At 47.2% G+C, this 23,681-nt stretch overlaps 1 protein-coding gene across 1 annotated transcript; it reads right to left on the minus strand.

Annotated features, from left to right (window-relative positions):
• Positions 1-1,064: 1,064 nt before the first annotated feature.
• LOC125448122 (NFU1 iron-sulfur cluster scaffold homolog, mitochondrial-like) lies at positions 1,065-23,318 on the minus strand. Its single transcript, XM_048523176.2, has 8 exons — positions 23,222-23,318; positions 15,389-15,498; positions 11,695-11,830; positions 10,365-10,431; positions 8,124-8,238; positions 6,432-6,495; positions 5,811-5,985; positions 1,065-1,214 (listed from the first exon to the last, which is right to left on the minus strand). The coding sequence occupies exons 1-8, from the start codon at positions 23,263-23,265 to the stop codon at positions 1,179-1,181; spliced, it is 747 nt and encodes a 248-aa protein (XP_048379133.2). The 5' UTR covers positions 23,266-23,318; the 3' UTR covers positions 1,065-1,178.
• Positions 23,319-23,681: the final 363 nt, after the last annotated feature.

A 23,681-nucleotide genomic window follows, 5' to 3' on the forward strand; every position in this document is an offset into this window, starting at 1 on the left:
GCTTCCCACAGAGTTCTAGAGTACACCCGATCAGATCCCAAGGATTAATCCACCTTCATGTGTTTTCAGACATCCAGTACCTTCGCCTCTAATATGGACACTTTTCATGTCACTATTTATTTCTCCCCGTTCTATATCTTCCATTTCCTTCTCCACAGTAAACATTGATGCGAAATATTCATTTAGTGTCTCCCCAAATCCTTTGTTTCAACACACAGGCAGCCTTGCTGATGTTTAAGTGGCCCTATCCTCTCCCTCGTTATCCTTTGTTCTTAATGTATCTATAAAATCCCTTTGGGTTCTCCTTAGCCCTGTTCGGAAAGCCATCTCAGGTCCCCTTCTTGTCCTCCTGATTTCCCTCTTAAGTGTACTCCTACTGTCTTTATACCATAAGGATTCACTCCATCTCTGCTGTCTCTCCCTGACGTCTGCTTCCTTATTCTTGACCAAAACCTCAAGTTCTCCACTCATTCAGCACTGCCTACACCTATTACCCTTGCCTTTCACCGAAACATACTGTCCCTGGACTCCCATTATATCAGTTTCAAAGGTTCCGCACTTTCCAGCCGTCCACTTAGCTGCAAACATCCAATGCGAATCAACTTTGAAAGTGCTTGCCTAATGCCGTCAAAATTGGTTTTCTCTCAATTTAGAACTTTAACTTTTAGATCCGTTCTACGCTTTTCCTTAATAGGATGATGGTCACTGCCCCAAAATGCTCACCATTGGCATCTGTCCTGCCTTATTTCCAAACAGTATGTCAGGCTTTGCACGTTCTCTGTTTCTGTGCTGTATGACTATATCACTTTATCACTGAGCAGGGGACATGGACCTGAAGTGTTAACGGCCAGACCTGCTGAGCCTTACCATTAACTTCTGTTTTTGTTCCTGGCTCTTACTGGCTGTGCCAAAAGGACATCCAGACCGTAGATCAGCCTCCTCAACAATGACTATACAAACCCACACTTCAATAAATGGCCACTCAAATGAGATAACCAGAGTGATGGCAGGGGTAACTGGCTGACAGCTGGCATCCAAAGATGTGTAAAATCAACTAAAAAAACTCAAGCTTAAATGCTTTATTGCAAAATATATTACAATATCATTTTGTTTTACAACGCCAGTAGAGGTGCCAACAAATTGTTAAGGTGCATTAAGACAGTTGGGTTACCAACCATTCATGAAATGTCAGCTTCTTGTTCTTCATCTGTAACCTGGTAATAAAACAGGAAGCAATTAAACTCCGTTACAATTGAGATTCTCTCTTCATCTGGCAGCAAGGTTCTCTTACAGACCTTGGTTCTGATTGAAGTGGGCTTAACCTTGAAACAATACATGTCCACTGTAAAAACAAACTCCATTGAAATGTATCAGAGATATTATGCAATGTTAACCCCATTGCAAAACCTCTTCTAAGGATGCCAACCTTGAAGAAGTTACATCCTCCCTCCAGCACTGGTCTATCTCCTCTCCACCTATCTTCTCCTCTATCCATCTTCGATCCGCCTCCCCCTCTCTCCCTATTTATTTCAGAACCCTCTTCCCCTCCCCCATTTCTGATGAAGGGTCTAGGCCCGAAACGTCAGCCTTCCTGCTCCTCTGATGCTGCTTGGCCTGCTGTGTTCATCCAGCTCCACATTTTGTTATCCACTGAAATGTAATCCTCTGGATTTCCAAAAGAAAGACTGTTTTTTTTTAATTCATTCACGAAGATGGCATACCTGGCTGGACTAGCATTCATTGCCCATCCCTAATTGCCAAGAGGGCAGTTAAGAGTCAGCCACATTTCTGTGGGTCTGGGGTCACATGTCGGGCAGACCAGGTAAGGCTGGCAGCTTCATTCTTCAAAGACTTAGTGAGCTAGATGTGTTCTTCCAACAATCGACAATGGTTTCATGCTCATCATCAGACGACTGAATCCAGATTTTTTATTGAATTCAAATTCCACCATCTGCCGTGGCAAGATTTGAATGCAGGGGCCAAGAACATTACTTGGATGTTTTGATTCACAATCTAGCGAGAATACCATTAGGCCATCTCCCACTGTGAGGAGAAAAAAAAAATTCTGTTCTGCTCTCTTTGCTCGAGCTGAGGAGAGTTTTTCAAAATGTTCTTTTGTTTTCATTCTCACAATGGAGTTATTTCACTGTTCCCTCATTCAAAGCACAATTCGATAACCTGGTCACTATCACTGGACACTGTTGTTTGTGGGGAGCTTGCTGGGTGAAAATTGGCTACTGCATTTCCAGAATGATGATAGTGCTAACACTTCAAAATCCCTTTTAAAAGAAACTGCAAGAACTGCAGATGCTGTCAATCAGAAACAAAAACAGAAGTTGCTGGAAAATCTCAGCAGGTCTGACAGCATCTGCAAAGTAAAGATCAGAGCTAACTTTTTGGGTCCAGTGAACCTTCCTCGGAGTGTTCTGAGGAAGGGCCACCGGACGCGAAACATTGGTTCTGATTTTCCAAAAACTTTTCAAAAGTCCTTCATTGGCTGTGAGACATTATGAAGTCATGGAGAAATTACAGGTCTCTCTTTCTTTCAGCTCTTTTCCAGCCTCGGTACATATCTAAGTGCCAGAAAGGAATTTTGAGCATAATTGACTATACAACTGCAGGGGAAAATTGGTAGACTACGTGATAAAATGGAAGATGGGGTGGACAAGATTAAAGGACAGCAGTTTTCCAGTTCTTTTTCTTTTGCTGGTTCACGGCCAGGGCGATTAGGATTAGTTTTTGGCCTTGCAAGCAGGAATTTGGAAATTGACGGGATTCCAGAAAGGTACAATTTGCAGACAGGCATGCCCGCAAAAGCAATGACATAAATGACCAGATAATGTGCGTGGTCAGTGTTAGGGGAGGGATAAACATTGGCCAATGCACTGGAGACTTCAAGTTTGCACCACCACGGTACACCTTACATCCACCTGGTTATGGTACCACTGGCAGTCTCGACCCCACAGCCTGTGATTCAGAAAAGAGGGGTATATTTGCTTCTCGATAAGTCATGGTTGGCTATGGTTCGAGGGCATTGTCGAAACGGACCAAACAGTAAGATGCCAATTTTACTGCTGACGACTTGATTGCCAGGGCCCCAATACTCACACAACCGGGGAAGGGTCAGGAGGCAACTTTAAAATTACTTAGAACATCTTAGAAGACTATTTCCACAGTTAATGCCGGAAAGCATTTCTTGGAACCTGCACACTTCAACAGTTGGACCTCATGGTCATTAAATGATGCAAAGATGTAATATGGTATTGTACAATTTCAAGCTATTCCTTGGTAATTCACAAACCTATCTCCATTGTAGACACATCTACATTGTCCACTTCCTTCATGGATGTGAGTTTGCTCGCTGAGCTGGAAGGTTAGTTTTCAGACGTTTCGTCACCATTCTAGGTAACATCATCAGTGAGCCTCCGACGAAGCGCTGGTGTTATGTCCCATTTTCTACTTATCTGTTTAGGTTTCCTTGGATTGGTGATGTCATTTCCTGTTCTTTTTCTCAGAGGATTGTGCCAACGTGCCAGCACATTGGCTCCAAATCAATGTGCTGGCACGTTGGCACAATCCTCTGAGAAAAAGAACAGGAAATGACATCACCAAGCCAAGGAAACCTAAACAGATAAGTAGAAAATGGGACATAACACCAGCGCTTCGTCGGAGGCTCACTGATGATGTTACCTAGAATGCTGACGAAACGTCTGGGAACGAACCTTCCAGTTCAGCGAGCAAACTCACATCCAGAACCTCAACCTGAGCTACGAATATTCTCAAAACTCGCTACTACTTCCTTCATGTTAAAGCTGCTGCCAAGTCAATCCCAAACAGTTCTGTGTCCTCCCAAATGATTAACCAGCCCCAAGTCACTGAGGTGATCTGCTTGGCTCCAATTCTGTTCTAGGGCTGAAGTCAACACAGAGGACACATCGAGCATGTCCCTGGAGCCAGGTAAACCATTCATACATGACGCACAAGACCACTCAGACAGCACCTGTCAGGATGATTCTGAAAACCAGAATCTACAAAATTGGCTGAGACAGAGTGCTAACATTTACCACTGTGGAAAATCTATTCTATTTAAGTTTGTACTTTGGTGAGATCCAGTCTAGTGAGGCTTGAGAACCTTTTAAAAAAATAAATGTTGTAACACAGAGGTTATGTAAAATATTCCACCCCTTCTGCTTAAAAGCTACAACATTCAAAATCTACAATGACCCAACAGGGTGCACTTGCCGGAGCTAACATCGTACTTGCTACTTACTTATCCTGCATGGAAATCTGTTGTTTCAGGTTATGAGCACATCTGAGTACATTAAATTGGAGACGAGTGCTTTAGATAAATTCAGAGGTGCCCGGGAGAGAAGTTAACATTTATGCCAGCATTTGATAAGGCCAATTGCTCACGGCATCTAGTTTCTGGTTCTAAGCCACCGAAGTACTAATAGTTGTCTATAGGACCATTATGACTGAAAGTGACATGTTGACTGTTGGTGACTGACCATTATGAAGGATGGTATTTGACTGTCAGAGTGGGGACATTAGAGCTATTTTAGCTCATTCGGTTATACAAAAATATCCCTCCAAAATTTAAATACAAGGATGGCATTCATTAAATATGTCCGCGTTTGAGTTAGTAGGCCCTGGCTTCAAGTCCCACTCCAACTGAGATCAAAAATAATCAGCTAACACAGACTGCAGGATCATCAGTTGTGTTAACTCAAGGTAATGGATGGGTAAATTGGGTGGAAGCAGGACAGTCTTTTGAAGAAAGCAGAGGGGCTTTCCCTGGTGATTAGGCCAATATATGTCCCTGAATCAACGCCGCAAACAAAATCAAAGGGAGTGCTGGGGAAACTCAACAGGTGTGGCAAAGTCAACGATTTGAGTCCAGGGACCCTTTGCTTTTGTCTCTATAGGTGCTGCCAGATCTCCAGCGCTTAGTGTCCGAGTATCAGATTTCCTGTATCTCTAATTTTGTTTCTGTTTTATCACAAAAAACAAACAGCAGAGAATTCCACGGGCTCCTCACTCTCTGGATGAAGACATTTCTCCTCATCTCAGTCTCAAATGGCCTACCTGTATCCTCAGACTGTGAGCCTTTGTTGTTGGGAACATCTTTCCTGTGCTTAACACAATCTCAGCCTGTTGGAATTTTATGAAATTTGATAGATTTCTATGAGATTGCCCCTCATTCTTCTAAACTCCACTGAATATATTCCGAAACAATCCAGTCTCTCTTGACATCTCAGTCTTGGGAATGCCTCTAGGAAACAAGCATCGCACTCCTTCTCCAAGAAGAACATCCTTCCTCAGAGAAGGAGACCAGAACTGCATGTAGTACTGCCAGATGGGATGGGCACCAAGGCCCCTGTACAGTTGCAACAAGACAGCCCTTTTTCAGTACTCAAATCCTCTTGTGAACAACATTGTTCTAATTGAGTGCTTACTGCCTGTGGCATTCGTGTGTTTCCTTTCAGCGAATGTGTAAACTGCAGATTGCCCTCACTCAGTTTATCACCATTCAAATAATAATATGCCTTCCTGTTTTTGCTTTCAAAGTGGATCACCTCTCACTGATTTGCCTTCCATGTCATTAGCTGTGCATATGACCACTCGCTCAGCTTGTCAAAATCAGGACAAAGCAACTCTGCACCCTCCTCACTCAACCTTGTTTCGTGTGCAGACTTGGTGAGATTACATCGAGTTCCCTCATCCAAATCATCAACGTATGTATTGAATAACTGGGGTCCGATCCCTGCGGTAGCCCACGATAAGTCACTGGTTGCTTTCATTACCAGTACCTGCTCGACGCCCTCCACCTCTGGGATGTAGAACTGCAGCATGTTCTGAATTCCACTCTTCAAGGTGATGGCAGAGCTGGGGCAGCTGGTACATGAGCCCTGCAGCATCAGTTTGACAATCCCGTCCTCAAACCCTTTGTAGATCACATCACCACCGTCCTCTTGAACCGTGGGCCTGTCAGGGGAGGGGCGAGGCCGAGAGAAAGCACAGTTAATATGAGTCAGGCACAGTCCAAGGTCTGACTCAGATTCAAACAAGGATGCCACTGCGTCTGTGCGCGCGCGTCCTTGCGTGACCTCGTGGCAATGCAGGCAATCAAACCTGAGCAGACAGGTGAAGACAGAACATGACCAATTTCTTACAGTCCAATAGTGTTGTGCCTGATTTGCACCTCATTCCACCCCTCTTTAGTGAAACTCGACAATGTGGTGTTGTGGCAGGTCCTGTTTTATAAATTCGCCTTCCCTCCCCTCCGCACCCCCTTCCTCCCAGATATCCTGAACATTACTCTCCGTGCCCCAGTGCCAGGAAGGCGATCATAACAGGGAAGCGACAGGACAGTCTCGACACCAACCCCATTCACATTTCAAGCGTGTTGACTGTGTTCCACTGCGACTCACCGAATCCGGGTATCCAACAGCTCCTTAATGATGGCGACAACTTCATCATCATCCTCTGAAGGAGCTGGGAATAACAAGGGGATAAAATGAAAACATGTCAGGGTACGACCAAGCCTGCAGTAAGCAACATGCTCAACCATACAAAATTAACATGTGGTTGTGTGCATGTAATCTGACTCGATCAATCTGAAGCATCAAAACATGGCCTGGGCGAGGCAAGGCGCAACTGATCGTTTGTCAAGACCTCAGGGCTGGCCTGAGGAGTACTGAGGACACAACAACAGGATAAGCTACAGTTCTGTGATGACAGATGTACCCCTGTGCAGCCTGGACCTTATCGGGGAGCCAGTTTCCAGGGTGATCAGGGCCAGGACCTGGGTTTTCAAAGGTCTTCGATACTTTGCAATGGAAGCAAGCTCCACACAGCTGCAAAAATAAGTAACACTGTCCAACACAGCAGATCCAAAAGTTTTCATAATGGGGTCTTGAATCCACACGTACATTGTACAAAATGTTCTTAGATTTTCTACCCCCGCCAAAGCCTCCAAGTGAAGAATCCCACCAGACCTTTCCCACCTCAGTTTCCAGGTCATCGGTCAGCCAGCCAGAGGGACATATACAACCCAAAGTCTGACAGAGGATGGGACAGGGCTGAGGAGAGACCGAGGGCGTGAGAGAGGAAGAGGAAGCCGCGACATCATTTCTGGGCCCAGAAAGCAGTGAAGATTATGCAACCCATGACTGTGCCTGAGGTGAACAGTGTTACTTTGTTGCAGGGGAAGGTAAGGAATGAAAGAGCTGACGGAGAAAGGAACAGGGAGACAGGCCAATAGCGTAAAGGGGAAGGACTGCATTGGGGCATCAGGCACAGGCCAAGTGGTCTACATCATGGAGTGGGGAAGCAAGGCTTGGTTGAGACGAGCTGGCCTTGTCATCTTGAATCTCATTCAATTTATTCAAGCACCAACAGCCCCTGGCCATCAGAGCCACATGGTTTGGGACCCTGCCTAGTGAACTGAAGTGTTGTGCACAGCACAATCGGACGCCAGTGAGAATTAATTCAGAAACAACGACAGGGCTGGCAGCCGTGACATCTTTCCCAAGGTCTGCTCTCTCACTGATACCTAAAGGACTTCTACCGGGACGCCTGGGGGAACAGGAGGCCATTCAGCCCCTGAATTTTGTCTTGATGATGTGCGACGCAGGAGGAAAAATAAACCTGTCTCATCGATCTCGAGAGGAGAGTAGCACAGGAGCAGCCTGTTCCCTACTCCCTCCAGCTACCTTCAATGATCAGTGCACATATACCCACCGTGCCCGGCTCCTGCACCCACCTGTACAACAGTAGCCCCATGTTCTTCCAACCAAAGTGCACCACCTCACACTCTTTTGCATTGAATCTCAACTGCCACATTGTCCGTCCACCCTACTGCGTCCTTTCAGAGTTCCACACTGCCCTCCCTCCGAACATTCCAAGTTTAGTACCCGATCACCACAGTGATGGAGCACAGAGGGAGGCCATTCTCCCCATCATGCCTGTGCCAGCCACTTGGTGGAGCTGTCCAATGTGCTCAGGGTCCCACCATACCCCTGGCTGCACCCGTGACCTGCCTCCTGGGAGTTCCTGGGGCTGGCCCAACGAGTCTGCCTCCCCTCCCCTGGTCTTCATGGGCGACCGGCTCGAGCACCCACCTGTATCAGAGCGCGGAGCATCGTCTGTCAGGATCGGGAGGCCTGACGCAAAGAAATCCATGATGGCGGCGTACACGTCTGGCTTGAGCAGTTTCCACTCCACCTCGTCGTTGGCCTGAGGGCCGGCACACAACAGAAATCACACCAGCCATTCGGCCTGTTAGGACAGGCCTGCACCAGCTTTTTTGGCGAGGTCTGTCCCCCAGGCTCCCCAACTTCCCCCGCAACTCCTCCGTTATCCAGATTCCTTTCCAAAGACCAAACCCGCTCTCGATAACCGGCCAACCCAGAAAAAAAATAACGGCGCCTCACCCACGTACAAGGTGTGAAGTGACACAGTCACAGCTCCCCCCGCTCCCCCCACAGTCACCATCGTTATCACAAAGTCTCAGCTCAGGAGTGCCACCTGCAGTCTCACCTCGCACTTTGCGAAGAACGGTGTGAGGCTTCTTGGCCACACAGCTTGTCCCCGAGGTCCGAACTGATCAACCCGACCCATGCCATTTCCCTTGAGGGGAGAACTGGAGCTAAGAACCCGTGATAAATTCAATCATGCTTCAACATCTAGGATCTCAGAACCGTCATGGCACAGAACGAGGCCACTCTGCCCACTGTGCCTGGACAAGCCTTCCATATGCAAACCGCCTGCTCTTTACCCTTGTCACCTTGCACACTATTTCTGTCCAAAAAAAAAAATTACCCAATGGCCTCTCGAATGCTTCAATTGAACCTGCCCCCACCTTATTTCCAGGCAGTGCATTCCAGATATTCACTAATCACGGAGTGGAAGAGGTTTTTCCTCACATTGCCCTTGCTTCGTTTGCACCTCACTTGAAATCTATGCCCCTCTGGTCCTGTTCCTTTTCCGACTGGGAACTGTGTCTCCTTGTTTACTCTGTCCAGCCCGCTCCTGATTTTGAAAACCTCCATCAGATCTCCCTCTCAGCTTTTCTGTCTCCAGGGAGAACAGTTACAACCTCTTTAATCTAATGGCACTGCTCAAGTTCCTTGTTCCTGGAACCATTGCTGTAAATCTTTTCTGCATTCTCTCCACAGGCATCCTGGACAAGTTCAATAACAAGGTAGCTCACTGGACCCGAAACACTGCTTTCTCTCTATAGGCTCTGCCAGACCTTCTGAGTTTCTCTAGTTATGTCTGGCTTTGCTTCATCACATCCTAACTCTTGAACAGCATGCCCCGATTCACATGAACACCATGTTTTACAAACTGCTCTCTTCACCAGTGCTGCTGCCTTCATTGATGTGTGCATGCGTCCTCTGCTCCTACGTCCCCTTTCTAATTGTACTGCTGAATTCTCTGCGTTGAACCTCATCTATCTACCACCCACCCACACACACACACTCTCTCAACTTGTCCGAGTCCTTTTGGAGTTCCACACTGCCCTCCTCATGGTTTATAAACCTTCCAAGTTCAGCGTCCACCCGTCATAGTGACAGGGCACAGCAGGAGACCATCCAGCCCACCGCTGTTTGGTGGAGCTGTCCAATTTGTTCACGGGCTCCTCTCCTTTTGCCCCATCCATCTGGGCATGTATTTTCTCCCTCAAACATGTCTCTGCTTCTCCTTCCAGGGTTACGATGGAATGTGCTTCCAGCAACCTTTTGTGTAACGTATTTCAAAGTGCAAAGCTCCCTGCCATTGAATCAGCGCCAGTTATTGCGTCGTCCAGCGCAGAAACAGAGCGTCCACGCCGACCCGCATAACCAGAAAAATCAAACTAATCCCACCTGCCTGCGCTTGGCTCCTATCCCCTCCAAACCTATCAAAATGTCTTCTTAAAGTTGTCACTGTACCTTCATCTGGAAGCTCATTCCACACATGGACCATTCTCTGCGTAAAAAGGTTGGCCCTCACATCCTTTTTAAATCTCTTCCCCACTCCCCTTAAACCTCTAGTTTTGGACTCCCCTACTCTGGGGCAAAGACCTTTGCCACTCACTTTATCTACGCCCCTGATGATTTTAGAAACCTCTTTACGGTCACCCCTCAACCTCCTAATATCCAGTGAATAAAGTCCCAGCCTCTCCATGGGACTCAAACTCTACATTCCCAGCCACATCCTGGTAAATCTTTTTCCACCCCACTTTGCACGTGACCTTATATCTACTCTCTCTGGAGTCACGTTCCTTGCTCAGCCAAAGCCGTTCTGGATCATGAGGAGATCCGCTCAAGCTGACCTGAACCCAACTCTCCGAACACGAGGGCACGTTTCCTCCTTACCTTGGTGATGGTTATAAAATCAGGCCCGAGGAAAACCCCTTTCACCCCTTCAATCCTGAGGAGCTGCCTGCCAAGCAGAACAAACAAAAAAAAAAGACAACTTTTTTTTTTAAAAAGCAGCTGACAGCGGGTTTGAGAGTGTGTGCTGGCTGGGGTCTGATCGTGGGAGGCGCACCCAGCCCCACAGTCCTCAGGGATCCCCAACTCTCCCCGAAATGCAGGAGAGAGAGTAGACCCTACTGGGTCGTAAGAAGAACTTTGAAGGACTGGCTGGTTGGCGTTCCGACTCAACCTCCACTTGACTGCCCTCTGCCTCACAATCCACACATTCCACATCAGATCCCAGGTCCCTCGCGGCGGGTTCCAAGCATGCGCAGCCCTCAGAGCAAAAGCTGATACCCGATCCAGAGGCCGTGGCCGCAAGTCCCGCGCTGGGTGGGAGGGGATGAGATTGGCAGATTTCCCTGTGCTGGCTCCCACTCTCGCCTGCAATGCCCCGAACTTAGCCCATTTCCCAACATCGCCCCTTCCCTCCTTCTCACATGGTCCCCGGGAACAAACGAAGTTGGTGAGGTACCGTGATAATAAAATGTGAGGCTGGATGAACACATCAGGCCCAGCAGCATCTCAGGAGCACAAAAGCTGACGTTTTGGGCCTAGACCCTTCATCAGAGAGGGGGATGGGGTGAGGGTTCTGGAATAAATAGGGAGAGAGGGGGAGGCAGACCAAAGATGGAGAGAAAAGAAGATAGGTGGAGAGGAGAGTATAGGTGGGGAGGCAGAGAGGGGATAGGTCAGTCCAGGGAAGACAGACAGGACAAGGAGGTGGGATGAGGTTAGTAGGTAGGAGATGGAGGTGCGGCTTGAGGTGGGAGGAAGGGATGGGTGAGAGGAAGAACAGGTTAGGGAGGCAGAGACAGGCTGGACTGGTTTTGGGATGCAGTGGGTGGAGGGGAAGAGCTGGGCTGGTTGTGTGGTGCAGTCGGGGGAGGGGACGAACTGGGCTGATTTTGGGATGCGGTGGGGGAAGGGGAGATTTTGAAGCTGGTGAAGCCCACATTGATACCATTGGGCTGCAGGGTTCCCAAGCGGAATATGAGTTGCTGTTCCTGCAACCTTCGGGTGGCATCATTGTGGCCTCCCCCTCTCTCCCTATTTATTCCAGAACCCTCACCCCATCCCCCTCTCTGATGAAGGGTCTAGGCCCGAAACGTCAGCTTTTGTGCTCCTGAGATGCTGCTCGGCCTGCTGTGTTCAACCAGCTCCACACTTTATTATCTTGGATTCTCCAGCATCTGCAGTTCCCATTATCATTGGTGAGGTACCGTACCTGGCCAAGGGAGAGCAGAAGGCACTTCGAGGGGCAGAGAACTCCATGGTACCTGATTCCAGTACTGTGCAGCCAGGGATAAACTTCAAGCTGTTTGGGTTTGGGGTGTCCTGGGTCTGAATGAACATACTCCTCGCTGAAAGAGAGCCACAAGGGGGGGGGGGAGAAAATTATCAATTGAGCTGACCAACCCTCTCTGAAAGATGACGGGTCTCTCTTCCTGCTCCCCACCCTGGCGAAGGAGGACGACATGTTGGAATTGAAGCAAACTCATTGGGAGAGCTGAGCTGCCACAAACTGAGCCCAGTTTGTCATCCAGGAAAGGGAGCAGCAGATGGCCAATTCTGTTGCTCTCACGCCCCACCTTGTGGCTGTCGGCAGAACAGCAGAAGCAGGGGCTCACCAGGCAATTGGCGGGGAGCTGACCCAGGCTCAAGGTCAAGGAATTTCACAGAACAGAAAGAAGGTCCATTCGGCCCATTGTGCCCATGCTGGTCACCAATCACCGAGCCACCATCATGCCATTTTCCTGGCATTTCAAGCCTTCATTCAAACAATTATTTAATATTGCAATGGTTCCTGCCCTTACAGGGCAATGAGTTCCACATCTGTATTACCCACAGGGTGAAAACAAATCTTAAAATTCCCTCTAAACATCCTCCTTTCTACAATTGACTACAGGCCATTGATCGCTCTATGAAGGGGAAATGTTTCTGCCCATCGATCTTATCTTTGCCAGTCATAATTTTCTACGCCTCAATCAGGCACCCCACCTACCAACCCATCGTTTTCTGCTCGAAGTGAAACTGTGGAGGATTTCCCACAGCAGTTGTGAGATGTAGAGTACACAATACAACTGTCCAGAGAAACAAGTAAGCATCTAAGTAGCTGTCAGCTTGATTCTGAGTGAGGCTTTTGTGTGGATGATAAACCTGGGCTTGACAGAAACAGTAGACTAAATTTGCTAAGCAGCTCCGAACTGGGGACTTGCAGGAAAAAATTGGAAAGGAAATGCTGGACAGAAGAAGCAAAATGAACAATCATGAAGTGCACTGTGATCAGCAAATTTCTTTAGTCACTCTGCAATGAGGGAAAGGCATCGTGTCAGCAGAAAATGGAAAGGGCATTATGAAGGGAAAATTTGAAGGAAAATGAGGAAGAGATTGTCAACACTGGACAGCAACATGATAATCTACTTGAATTATCTCCAACTAAAGATAAGGCCACAGAGCAGATTGGGAGGTGTGGAAAGCCAACTGTGAGCCAAGAATCACATAATTACTATGGCACAGAATGAGGCCATTTGGCCCTTTGTGCCAGCACTGGTTCTGTGACCAAACGCCAATTTTCTGCCTCCCCTGCTACCCCCCGTATCTCTGCACAAGGACCTGCCTTCCACCAGAGTGCACGTGAGGATGGTGGTTAACACTGACCATCAGTACCACTGACAGTGGGACACCAAAGTGCTCCAGGAACGCAACTGAACATCTCGATTTCAGAAGACGACGGCGACTTTGGAGGATTGAAGCCTGCTGTCCCGCTCCAGTGCCATCAGGCTGTAACCTGATCGACGGAGCTCTGCCTTGGCAACATTCAGTGAGCTGCTTCGGTTTCAGTGCCTTGGCAACGTGGAGAGCCAACAAGACATGTCACAGCTCTGCCCCAAGACTGGCAGGCTGCCAATTCCTGCACCATGTCCACCGAGGGAGACGTGACACAGCTTACCCTCCAGGAAGAAGAAGCAGGAGCTCAGTTCTTGCTTTTCTTGGAATAAGAAGGTACGTCACCAAGCAGTTCCAAATGACAGCTTAACGCTTCTTAGTCTGTGCATCAACGGGCATTTCAAGCCCTTGTCAGTGGTCTCACTGGGCAGCAGTTTGAAAGGAATGCAGGTCCCTGGTGTTTCTCTCTCAGATACAGGAGGTGAGGGTGACTCAGCCACAACCATGCATAGCAATTAAACTCCTTCGCCAGTCAGTTTGGGACACCCATGGAGGTACCAGTTATTATTAACACTCATGGCAAGTATTTCAGGGCAGTGAAGAAACTGAGAGATTAGGAGGAGACCATGCAGCCCATCGTGCTGGAGATGCGTCTCTAAGGATTTGCTTTCAATCCCACGATTCTCTCCATCCCCAAGTACCAGACACAATCCCTTCCACCTTGTTTGTCTGAAATGATCTTTTCTCCCCACACCAACCCCAACCCGAATACCCCAGCGATGAGCTGCATGTTGACAGCTCCAGCTGCCTGTGCCCTGAATTTCTCCAACTCCCTCTCTGAACCTTGCTATGTCTCTGCACCTCTCTCTCTCTCTCTCTCCTCCTCCTCCTTAAAGAGAAACCTTACACCTACCCCTTTTAACGGGGCCCAATGTCTCTTTCTGTGGATCCAAGCTGGCTTTATCATGCTCGTGAAAAACACCTTTTGGGAGAAATTACTATAAGAGAAGAGTTAGGCATGTCCACACACCAAGCTGTTACTTTCATCCAGCTCTACACCTTGTTATCTCAGATTCTCCAGCATCTGCAGTTCCTACTATGTCCAGTGTTTGCTTGTTTGTTGAAATGCTACTGTACTGAACCAAACTGCTTTAGTGATTACATGCATATATAAAGATATTTTACGATCAAAGTATATTTTTGAAATTAAAAAATGCAGGATTTGTTTCACTTTTGTCTTTCTCTCTTCAGCTCTCCTGAATATACAAACTGTGCTACGGTTCAGGTCTAATGCAACACTGAAGTCTGTGTTAAAAAGCTAGCATTTGGGTGTGAGCCTCTTTGGTCTGGTGATCAGAGTCAGGACCACTTACTCTCTTACATCCTCACGTTAACAAGGATGATTGTGACAGCCGATAGCAACACCAAACCCAGTCTCTAAGGCTCAGCTCTGTGTCCAAAGCTGCACCAAATCACTTACAATTACTCAACAATAAGACACGGGCATCACAGTCTGTATGAGCAGTGAATATCTGGCTGGATGAGCGATCTGGAGAGTGGATGAACTGACCAAAGACATGACTTCACATTCAGCCAGTCAATTTTCACTAACTCAATCTTCGGAACGATCACAGAATCCCTACAGACGTGGAAACCAGCAATTCGGCCCATCGAGTCCAATTAGCATCCCACTTGGACCCACACCCCTACCTAATCACTGTGACTTTGCATTTCCCATGGCAAACCCATCTATCCTGCACACCCCTGGACACTCTGGGCAATTTAACATGGCCAATCCACCTAGCCTGCACACCTTTGGACTGTGGGAGGAAACCGGAGCACCCGGAGGAAACCCACGCAGACACGGGGAGAACGTGCAAACTCCACACAGACAAGTCGCCCGAGGGTGGAACTGAACCCGGGTCCCAGGCACTGTGAGGCTGCAGTGCTAACCACTGAGACATCAATGACCATGAAGCAGCACGATTGTCATGAAAACCCAGGAAGCAAACTGGCTGCCCACACCCGACCTGGCCAACAGGCTGACTCCGGACTCTCAGAAACGCGGTGAACAAGTGCACTACCCTCTGAAGTAACAACCAATGAACTGTATCGGAAAATTGCTGCGGCTCAGAATATGCCTCAACACCACCTTCAGGATTGGCAACAAATGTTGATCTTCCCAGACATGACCCATGGCAGGTGAGGTAAATTACTGAAACAAAAACACAAAGAGATCCTAACCAGCTTACCGCCAACGGAGAGCAAAGGTGATGGTTGCAGAAGGTTTTGGCATCCCGAACCATTCCCGCTCCATTTCTTGGTAAAAGGCAACGGCCTCGCAAGCTGGCCTGCGTGTACTCTGAGAAACAAGAGCCGTGTGAGCACTCAAAGTATCAAGTTGGTCAAAGCATGGCGGTGGTACAAGTTGAGGTCTCAAGGCACAAAACTAAATCTGTTTGCTTGCTTTCCAATGTGACCACCGCTGGTTTGAGAACAAGATACAATTTTACAACAGGCTTCAATTTTACATTGGAGTTCACATTGCAGAAGGCCCTGAGCTGTTTGGGCATCTCTCTACAAATCCATCTCTTTAATCAAACAAACAACATAAAGTGATGAAGGGAACTTGGTTGAAGAATAATCACAGACGTGGACCTCTTTGACCGAATGGTCTGTTTCCTTGCTGTGAATACCATGCAGCACTGTGCAAGAGCAAGAAGATTCACTGAATCCCTACAGTGTGGAAGCAGGCCATTCGGGTTCACACTGACCCCCTGAAGAGCATTCCACCCAGACTCAACACCCTACCCTATCCCTTTTGACACTATGAGCAATTTAGCCCGTCCAATCCACCCCTAAGCTGGACATCTTTGGACTGTGGGAGGAAACCGTGCTGTTCCACAATTGCAAACTGATGGCTTTTACAAGTGAGTGACAGCAACATTCCACTCTTAGCACAGCCAAATAACCACCTTCACTTACCAATCTAGACCCCAAACTGATACAGCCTCATTGTAACATGGGTGGTGGATTTGACTCCATGATGAGGTGGGACAGTGGCTCAGTGGCTAGTGCTGATGCCTCACAATGCCAGGGATCCGGGTTCGATTCCATCCTCAGGTGGCTGTCTGTGTGAAAAGTTTGCACATTCTCCCCATGTCCTCCAGCTTCCTCCCACAGGCCAAAGATGCGCAGGTTAGGAATGGATTGGCCAGGCTGAGTTGTTCATAATGTGCAGGCTTGGTGGGAACTGCACATTTACAGGGATAGGGTAGCGGGGTGGGTCTGGGTGAGATGTTCTTCGAAACATCAGCGTGGACTCAATGGGCTGAAAGGCCTGCTCCTACCATGTTTGGTGCTTTTACACTATCAGGATTTGCTGAGTTTCTAACAACACACCCATGCCATCAGTCCTCCATGTTTCTTCCAATTTCCCTATAACCATGCAATGTGTGAATCATCATTGATTTTTGGATAAACCCACCTTTCTTTTATTTTCCCTTTATTCATTCACAGGATGAGGACCTCGCTGACCAGGCAGCATGTATTGCCCATCCCTAGTTGCCCAGAGGGCAGTTCAATCACATTGCTGTGGGTCTGGAGTCACATGTAGATCAGACTAGGTAAGGAAGGCAGTTTCCTTCCCCAAAGGGCATTAGTGAGCCAGATGGGTTTTTCCAACAATTGACAATGGATTCATGGTCATCGTTTGACTCTTAATTCCACATATTTATTGAATTCAAATTCCACCATGTGCTGTGGTGGGATTCAAACCCAAGTTCCCAGAACATTATCTAGGTATCTAACAGTCCTGTGATAATACAACTAGGCCATCAACTCCAGGGATATGCATCTTGCATAAGGAAAACTACCATCCTTACCTGATCTGGCTTACATGTGACTCCAGACCCACAGCAGTGTGGCTGATTCTTAACTATTCCGAGGATTACGGCAATAAATGCTGCCTTGCCAGTGATGTCCTCATCCCATGAATGAATTAAAAAAAAACTTCCCTAAAGCATGCCTCCAACTCCAGCCTCGACAATTACAATGCACTGTTGCCTGGAGACTTCCGAGTTTGCCCACACTCTGCTCCCCAGAGTAAGCAAATCCACATGGCAAATGCTGCTCACTCATCATGATCGTGTTGTCGACACTTGCTCACTCGGGCTTAAACAATGCCTCAACTTAAAGATCAGCTTCCTTGACTTTAAACGTGTTCAGGGCCCCACACCTTCCTATCTCCGCAATCTCCTCTAGTCCCCACCACCCTCTGAGATCCCTTCATTCCTTCAATTCTGGCCTCTTGGACATCCCTGATTATAAATGCTCACCATTGAAAGCCAAGCTGATATCCTCAACTAGATCCCCGCCCCTCTCCACATCCCTCTCCTCCTTCCGAAAGATTGTGGAATTTTTACAGCATGGGGAAAGGCCCTTTTGGCCTAACCTGTCCAGGTTGATCAAACATTTTTATATTCTAAGCCCATTTTTCAGCAGTTTGTCCCATAGTCTCGTGTGTTACAGTGTTTCAATTGTTCGTCTAAATAATTTTTCAATGACTTGATGGGTCCATGCGCTACCATCCTTTTACACAACACATTATAGATGCCCACCACTCTCTCGGTGAAAATCTTTTCAAATTTCCTGTAAACCTCCTGCTCCTCAACTTTAAACTGTGCCTCTTGGTTGCTGACCCCTCGAATAAGGGAAAAGGTTTCTCCACATCTACCCTGAGTAAGCTCCGCGGGATGTCTTCCACCTTATTCAGGCTCCCCCTCTCAGCCTTCTCTACTCAAAAGAACACAAACCCAGCCTATCCAGTCTCTCTTCACGGCTGTATCGCTCCAGTTTAGGGCAACACCCTGATAAATCTCATCTGCACCCTCTGCAGTGCAGTCACACCCCTCCTGTTGTGTACTGACCACAGAATTCCAGCTATGTTCAAACCAATGTTCTAATGACTCAAAGCTAAGTATCACGCACGCCTTCTTAATAATCTTGTTTACCTGTCGTGCTGCCTTCAATGATCTGTAGATATTGACATGCACAATAAAATCACTCTGATTCTCTGCACTTACTATGGTCCTCCTGTTCCACATGTACTCCTTTGTCTTGTTACTTCTTCAAATGATGCATCAACTCTCACGTTTTAAAGATTAAATTCAATTTCTACGCTCGGTCCATCTGACAAGCCTACCCGTATCGCCCAGCTGTCTCAAGCTTCCGTGGGCTCTTACAAAGCAGGAGGGTCTCCATCCCTCGGCTCCACCTCTTCCAAAAATGTATTATACCACTTCTGAACAGGTTGGTTTGGAAATATCTGAAGTTATCCTTTTTGATATTTACCATATCAATTTTCAACCCAACTGCAAACGCACTGACTGTGCCTCCTCGGTCCAGATCAGCCGTGTAGAGAACAAATAGAAAGGATCAAAATGCTGGATACGTGCTTCCAGTTCTAAAAATATCCTTCAACCATCAGCGTTCCGAGGAAGGGTCACTAGACCAGAAACGTTAACTCTTGATTTCTCTTCACAGGTGCTGCCAGACCTGCTGAGCTTTTCCAGCAACTTCTGTTTCTGCTTCTTCAATCATCACTTCTGCTTCCTACCACTAAGCAAACCTGTAATCCAATTTGCTACAATACCATGGGCTCTAAGTTTCTTAGCCAGTATGTCATGTGAAACCTTCTGAAAACCTGCCTTAAGTCATTGTGGACCACTCTAACCGGACTACACTCATCTGCATAACTCATTACCACCTCCGGAATAACGTTCCATCCTGGTTGTGGGATGTGATCTTCCACTGACCAAGCCGTGCTGACTATTCACAAATAACTCCTGGTTATCCACCTTCTATCACCACTCCCCTTCCCTTCTCTATTTATTTCAGAGCTCCCCTTCCCCTCCCCATTTCTGAAGACAGGTCTAGGCCTGAAATCTCAGCCTTCCTGCTCCTCTGATGCTGCCTGGCCTGCTGTGTTCATCCAGCCCCACACCTTGTTAACATGAGATCCAGCCCCATCGCATACCCTTGCTCCTGTGTTCAATGCTATGAATAATAAAAAGAAGTATCCCATCTGCCTTCTGAGCGACCTGCCCTGCTGACTTCAAGGCTCTATGGACTTGCACACCAAGGTCCTTCCAATACGCTGTACTTTCTAGGGTCCTACCATTCGACATGTAGTCTCTCACCTTTGTGAACTATCCAAAATACATCAACTCTCTTTCAACATTCAGTTCCATTTCCCATTGTTTAGCTCATCCAATCAGCTCTCTACATCCATGACCATGTCAACTACGAACATATAGATCATTTCTCCTACGCAGATATCTTGATCAATAATGTACACTTCAACAGAAAGGAAGCAAACCCCAAAGTCTCCTGTTGGTCACAGGCTTCCGTTCACAAAAAACACCCTTCAACCATCACCATCTGCTCCCTGCCTCTCAGCTAATTTTTGATTCAATTTCCGAACTGCCCTGGATCCCATGAGCTCCTAGTTTCTTAAACAGGTTGCCACATCAAGAGCCTGACTCAAGTCCTGTAGACTACATCAACTGCACTACCCTCAGCTACATACCCAGTCACCTTCTCAAAAATTCCATCAAATTTGAGAGACATGATCTTCCCCCAAACAAGCAATGCTTGTTGATAACCCATTGACTGTTCTCAATATTTTCTAACTGTTTCCTCACCCCAGATGTTAGACTGACTGGCCTGTCATTTCCTGGTTTATCCATGCCATCGCTCTTGAACGGAACCATCTAGTCCTCTACAGCCTGTCCAGTGGCCCGAGAGGCTTTGAAAATCAATGTCTGAAGCTCTTGCAGTATCTTTCCGGATTTCCGACAGCAGCCTGGAGATTTATCCACGTACAAGGCTGTGAAAGCTGGTAATACTTCCTCCCTCTCCATACTAATTTGTTTCAGTATACTCAGTCTCCCTCCCTGATTTATAGGCTGAGATCATCCTTCCCAACAGTGAATACACATGCCAAGTCCCCTCTTTGCTGTCCTCATTTTTCTTTTAAAAAAAAACCCTGAGCTTGCTGTATTCATGGAGGCATCTGCTGGTTTGAACCTTTGGTATCTGCCGTAAGCTCACATTCTTCTCCTTATCCAAACTGCAACATTGTTTGACATCCAGAGTTCTCTTGACTTGTTGGCCCCATGCTTCATCTCTCCACGTCGGCCTTGCACTCTTACTGCTGCTCCTATCAACGTCTCCAACCACTCTGAACCACATTTTCCTGTAGTTAGCTGCTCCAGGTCCATTTTGGCCAGATCCTCTCTCACCTTATTAAAATCAGTCTTTCCCTCCCCTGCCAAGGCAGTGCCTTCATGTCCAGTCCCTTTATCCCCTTCTTCACAACTACTTTAAAGCTTACTGAATTAACATTACTGCCAATGAAATTCTTCTACATTTACCACTTAAAAAAAACTCTAAAGAATGTGGAAGCTTGAAATCTGAAATGAGAGGATCTCTGCAACCAAAATTGTTAACTGCTTCTCTTTCCATACGTTCAGCCAGGTCTGCTGAACTTTTCTGTCAATTTCTGTTTTTATTTCACATCTACCACTTGCCTGGCTCGATTCCCTGCAGAAAAGAACTCGCACCAGTCCCTCTCTTGTTGGGCAATTTACGTGCTGGCTCAAATAGCTCTGTTGAACACATTCCTCTAAGACTTTATACCCTAGGTAATATTAGGGAAGTTCAAACGCCCTGCCATTGTCACACTATTATTTTGAGACTCCTCCGAAACTTGCCTCTATATCTCATTTTTCTACATCTCTGTGTCTGTCTGGAAACCTCCAGTGAAGTGACTGCCCCTTAAGGTCGACCCATAAAAACCTATGATATCATCAGTCCTTACTTCAGCAAATGACCCTTTGAACAACAGTAAAACACAACACAGACACACACAGACACACACCAAAGAACACTAGTTGCTTGCTGGGAATCAGAAACAAAAACAGAAGTTGTTGGAAAGACTCAGCAGGCCTGGCAGCATTTGTGCAGACAAAGTAGGGTTCATGTTTCAGGTCTAGTGGCGCTTCTTCAGAATAGTGAGATGCTACCACCTCTTTTACACCTTCTGATCGTGCCTCAAGATTCAATCCCTGGATTTTGGGTATCCTCCCGCAAAAATTTCTCTGTGAAAGCAATAATATCACATGCCCTTAATGCAATTGCCTTATTTACTTGACTCCTTGCATTAAAATAAATGCCATCATGGCTTGACATGCTCCTTGTGTGGTTTAATTTTATTGTATTCGCATTTCCTTCAAGACAAATTTGGTTCTTCTGTACTTGTATGCACATCACTTCTTATTTACCTCCAATCCGTATCCCAGGACCCCTACAAAGTTCATTTAACCTCCCATAAAACAGAGTCATACAGCACAGAAATGGACCCATTTGCCTGTTTTGGTCCATATTCCTCCAAATCTTTCCTATTTATAGGATCTCTACAGTGTGGAAACAGGCTATTCGACCCACCATGTCCACGCCAACCCTCCAAACAGCATCCCACCCAGATCCATCTCAACTATCTTATCCCTGCATTTCCCACCCGAGACACCATGGGCAATTTAGCAGAGCCAATCCACCTAACTTGCACATCTTTGGCCTGTGGGAGGAAACCGGAGTGCCTGGAGGAAACCCACGCAGAAATGGGGAGAATGTGCAAACTCCACACAGACAGTCACCTGAGCTGGAATCAAACCCAGGTTCCCAGCACTGTGAGGCAGCAATGCTAACCACTGAGCCACCATGTCACTCCACTTGTCATGTCCGTGTCCAAATGTGTTTTAAGTGTTGTAACTGTTACCTGTATCTACCCTTTCCTTTAGCAGTTCATTCCATCGAAGGGACACCCTGTCTGTGAAAAAGTTGCACCTCAGATCCCTTTTAAATCTTTCTCCTGTCACCTTAAAATTACACCCTCTAGTTTTGAACTCCCCTAGGGAAAAGATCTTTGTTATTCACCCTATGCCCATCAATATTTTATAAATGTCTCTGAGGTCACCCCTCAAACTCCTAGTTCCCCAGCTTATCCAGCTTCTGCTTATAACTCAAACCCCCAAATCCGATAAGATCCTTGTAAATCTTTTCTGCGCCCGCTCCAATTTAACAACATTCATCCAACAGCATGGCAACCAGAACTATACACAGTCCTCCAAAAGTGGCCTTACCAACATGTTGTACAACCACAATATGATGACCCAACTCCTACACTTAACGGTCCGAGCAATGAAGGCAAATGTACGAGCAAAAACCTCCTCACTAGGATGCGGGTCTACGTCCAGTTCCAATTCCAATTGAGGAACAACCCATCTGACTTGTACCAGTCTCACTTTCCCCAAGAACAGACCCAGTGATGCAGGAATCTAAAGCCCTTCCTCCTGCTCCAACTCTTCAGCCACACATTCATCAATTCTATCTGCCTATTTCTGTACTCACTGGCACATGACACCAGGAGCAATCCAGAGATAACACCTTTTGTGCCCAACCCGTTTACAAGCTTGAAGACACTGTTTACAAACAAGCCACCCCTTGACTCAAACATTTGGCTACCCACACGGGTGCCCTCCTTACCCTGGTTCTATGCCTGATTTTGCTTTGTAGTGTTTGACCTACCTCAAGGGGAGTTCTTGTGCTCCTATAATTAATAATGTGGCAGCCCACTTCAGCAGCTCAACTGTAAAGTGCCCCTCTACAGGACAAGAGGACTCTTATGGCACAATGGTAGTGTCCACCTCTCAGCCAGGGGGTCTGTATCCAAGTCCCATATCCTTCCATAAGAGACAGTTGTGTGTCTGTGTGAATGATTTAATTGAATAGGGTGACCAGGAAACACATCCCCCACCAGAACAGACATGGCCAGGCCTGCAAAAGCCAACTGGATTTGGCAAGAAAGTGGTTGGGGGGGTTAGGGGGAAAGGAAGGACTAAACATGCTGCTTAAGCTCCCTGCAGCAACTGACAGACCCTTCAGGGTCTGTAAGTCACCAGAAATCACTCAACAAATCTTCCCCATTGACCCGCAGGCCCAGCAGTGGCAACCAAGAAACTCACCTTGCAGCCAAAAGCCAACAAGTGCCCAACTTCGCCGCCGCCATCTTTAATCAAGGCATACGCAAGGACCCTACCCCACCTCCCACATTTACAGTTGTCTACCTGATCCGCCCGTCGTCCTGGCTACTCTCATGAGCGACTCGCCCTCGCTTTTATCGCACGGCCCATGAGTCTAAAAAACAAGTTTAAAAACCTTGACTGGCGTCGGCTTTTTTTTTTCGCCGGCCCGGGAAATCGCGGTCAGGCTTTCTGCTGAGACGACCCGCCTGTGCTGCAATTAGAGCGGTTTCTGTGGGCGTGGCTAACCCGCAAGGACCCCCGAGGTGGAGATCACTTCCAGCAGCAACATAGCTCCAGAGCTTGGAGACTGCAGACTGGGGCTTCGTCATAGAGTCACACAGCATCGAAACTGACCTTTCAGCCCTCGCCGACCATGTTCTCAAAGTAAACTAGTTCCACC

The sequence above is a fragment of the Stegostoma tigrinum genome, chromosome 40 (assembly GCF_030684315.1).
Source record: "Stegostoma tigrinum isolate sSteTig4 chromosome 40, sSteTig4.hap1, whole genome shotgun sequence".
NCBI classification, from domain to species: Eukaryota; Metazoa; Chordata; class Chondrichthyes; order Orectolobiformes; family Stegostomatidae; genus Stegostoma; species Stegostoma tigrinum.

Coding starts and splice junctions, on each gene's coding strand:
- LOC125448122 (XM_048523176.2), bottom strand. CDS start 23,265: ATGGCGGCGGCGAAGTTGGGCACTTGTTGGCTTTTGGCTGCAAG. Junction 8,239..10,364: donor ATTTTATAACCATCACCAAG/GTAAGGAGGAAA, acceptor GCCGGCCCTCAG/GCCAACGACGAGGTGGAGTG. Junction 6,496..8,123: donor TGCTCCGCGCTCTGATACAG/GTGGGTGCTCGA, acceptor TGTTATTCCCAG/CTCCTTCAGAGGATGATGAT.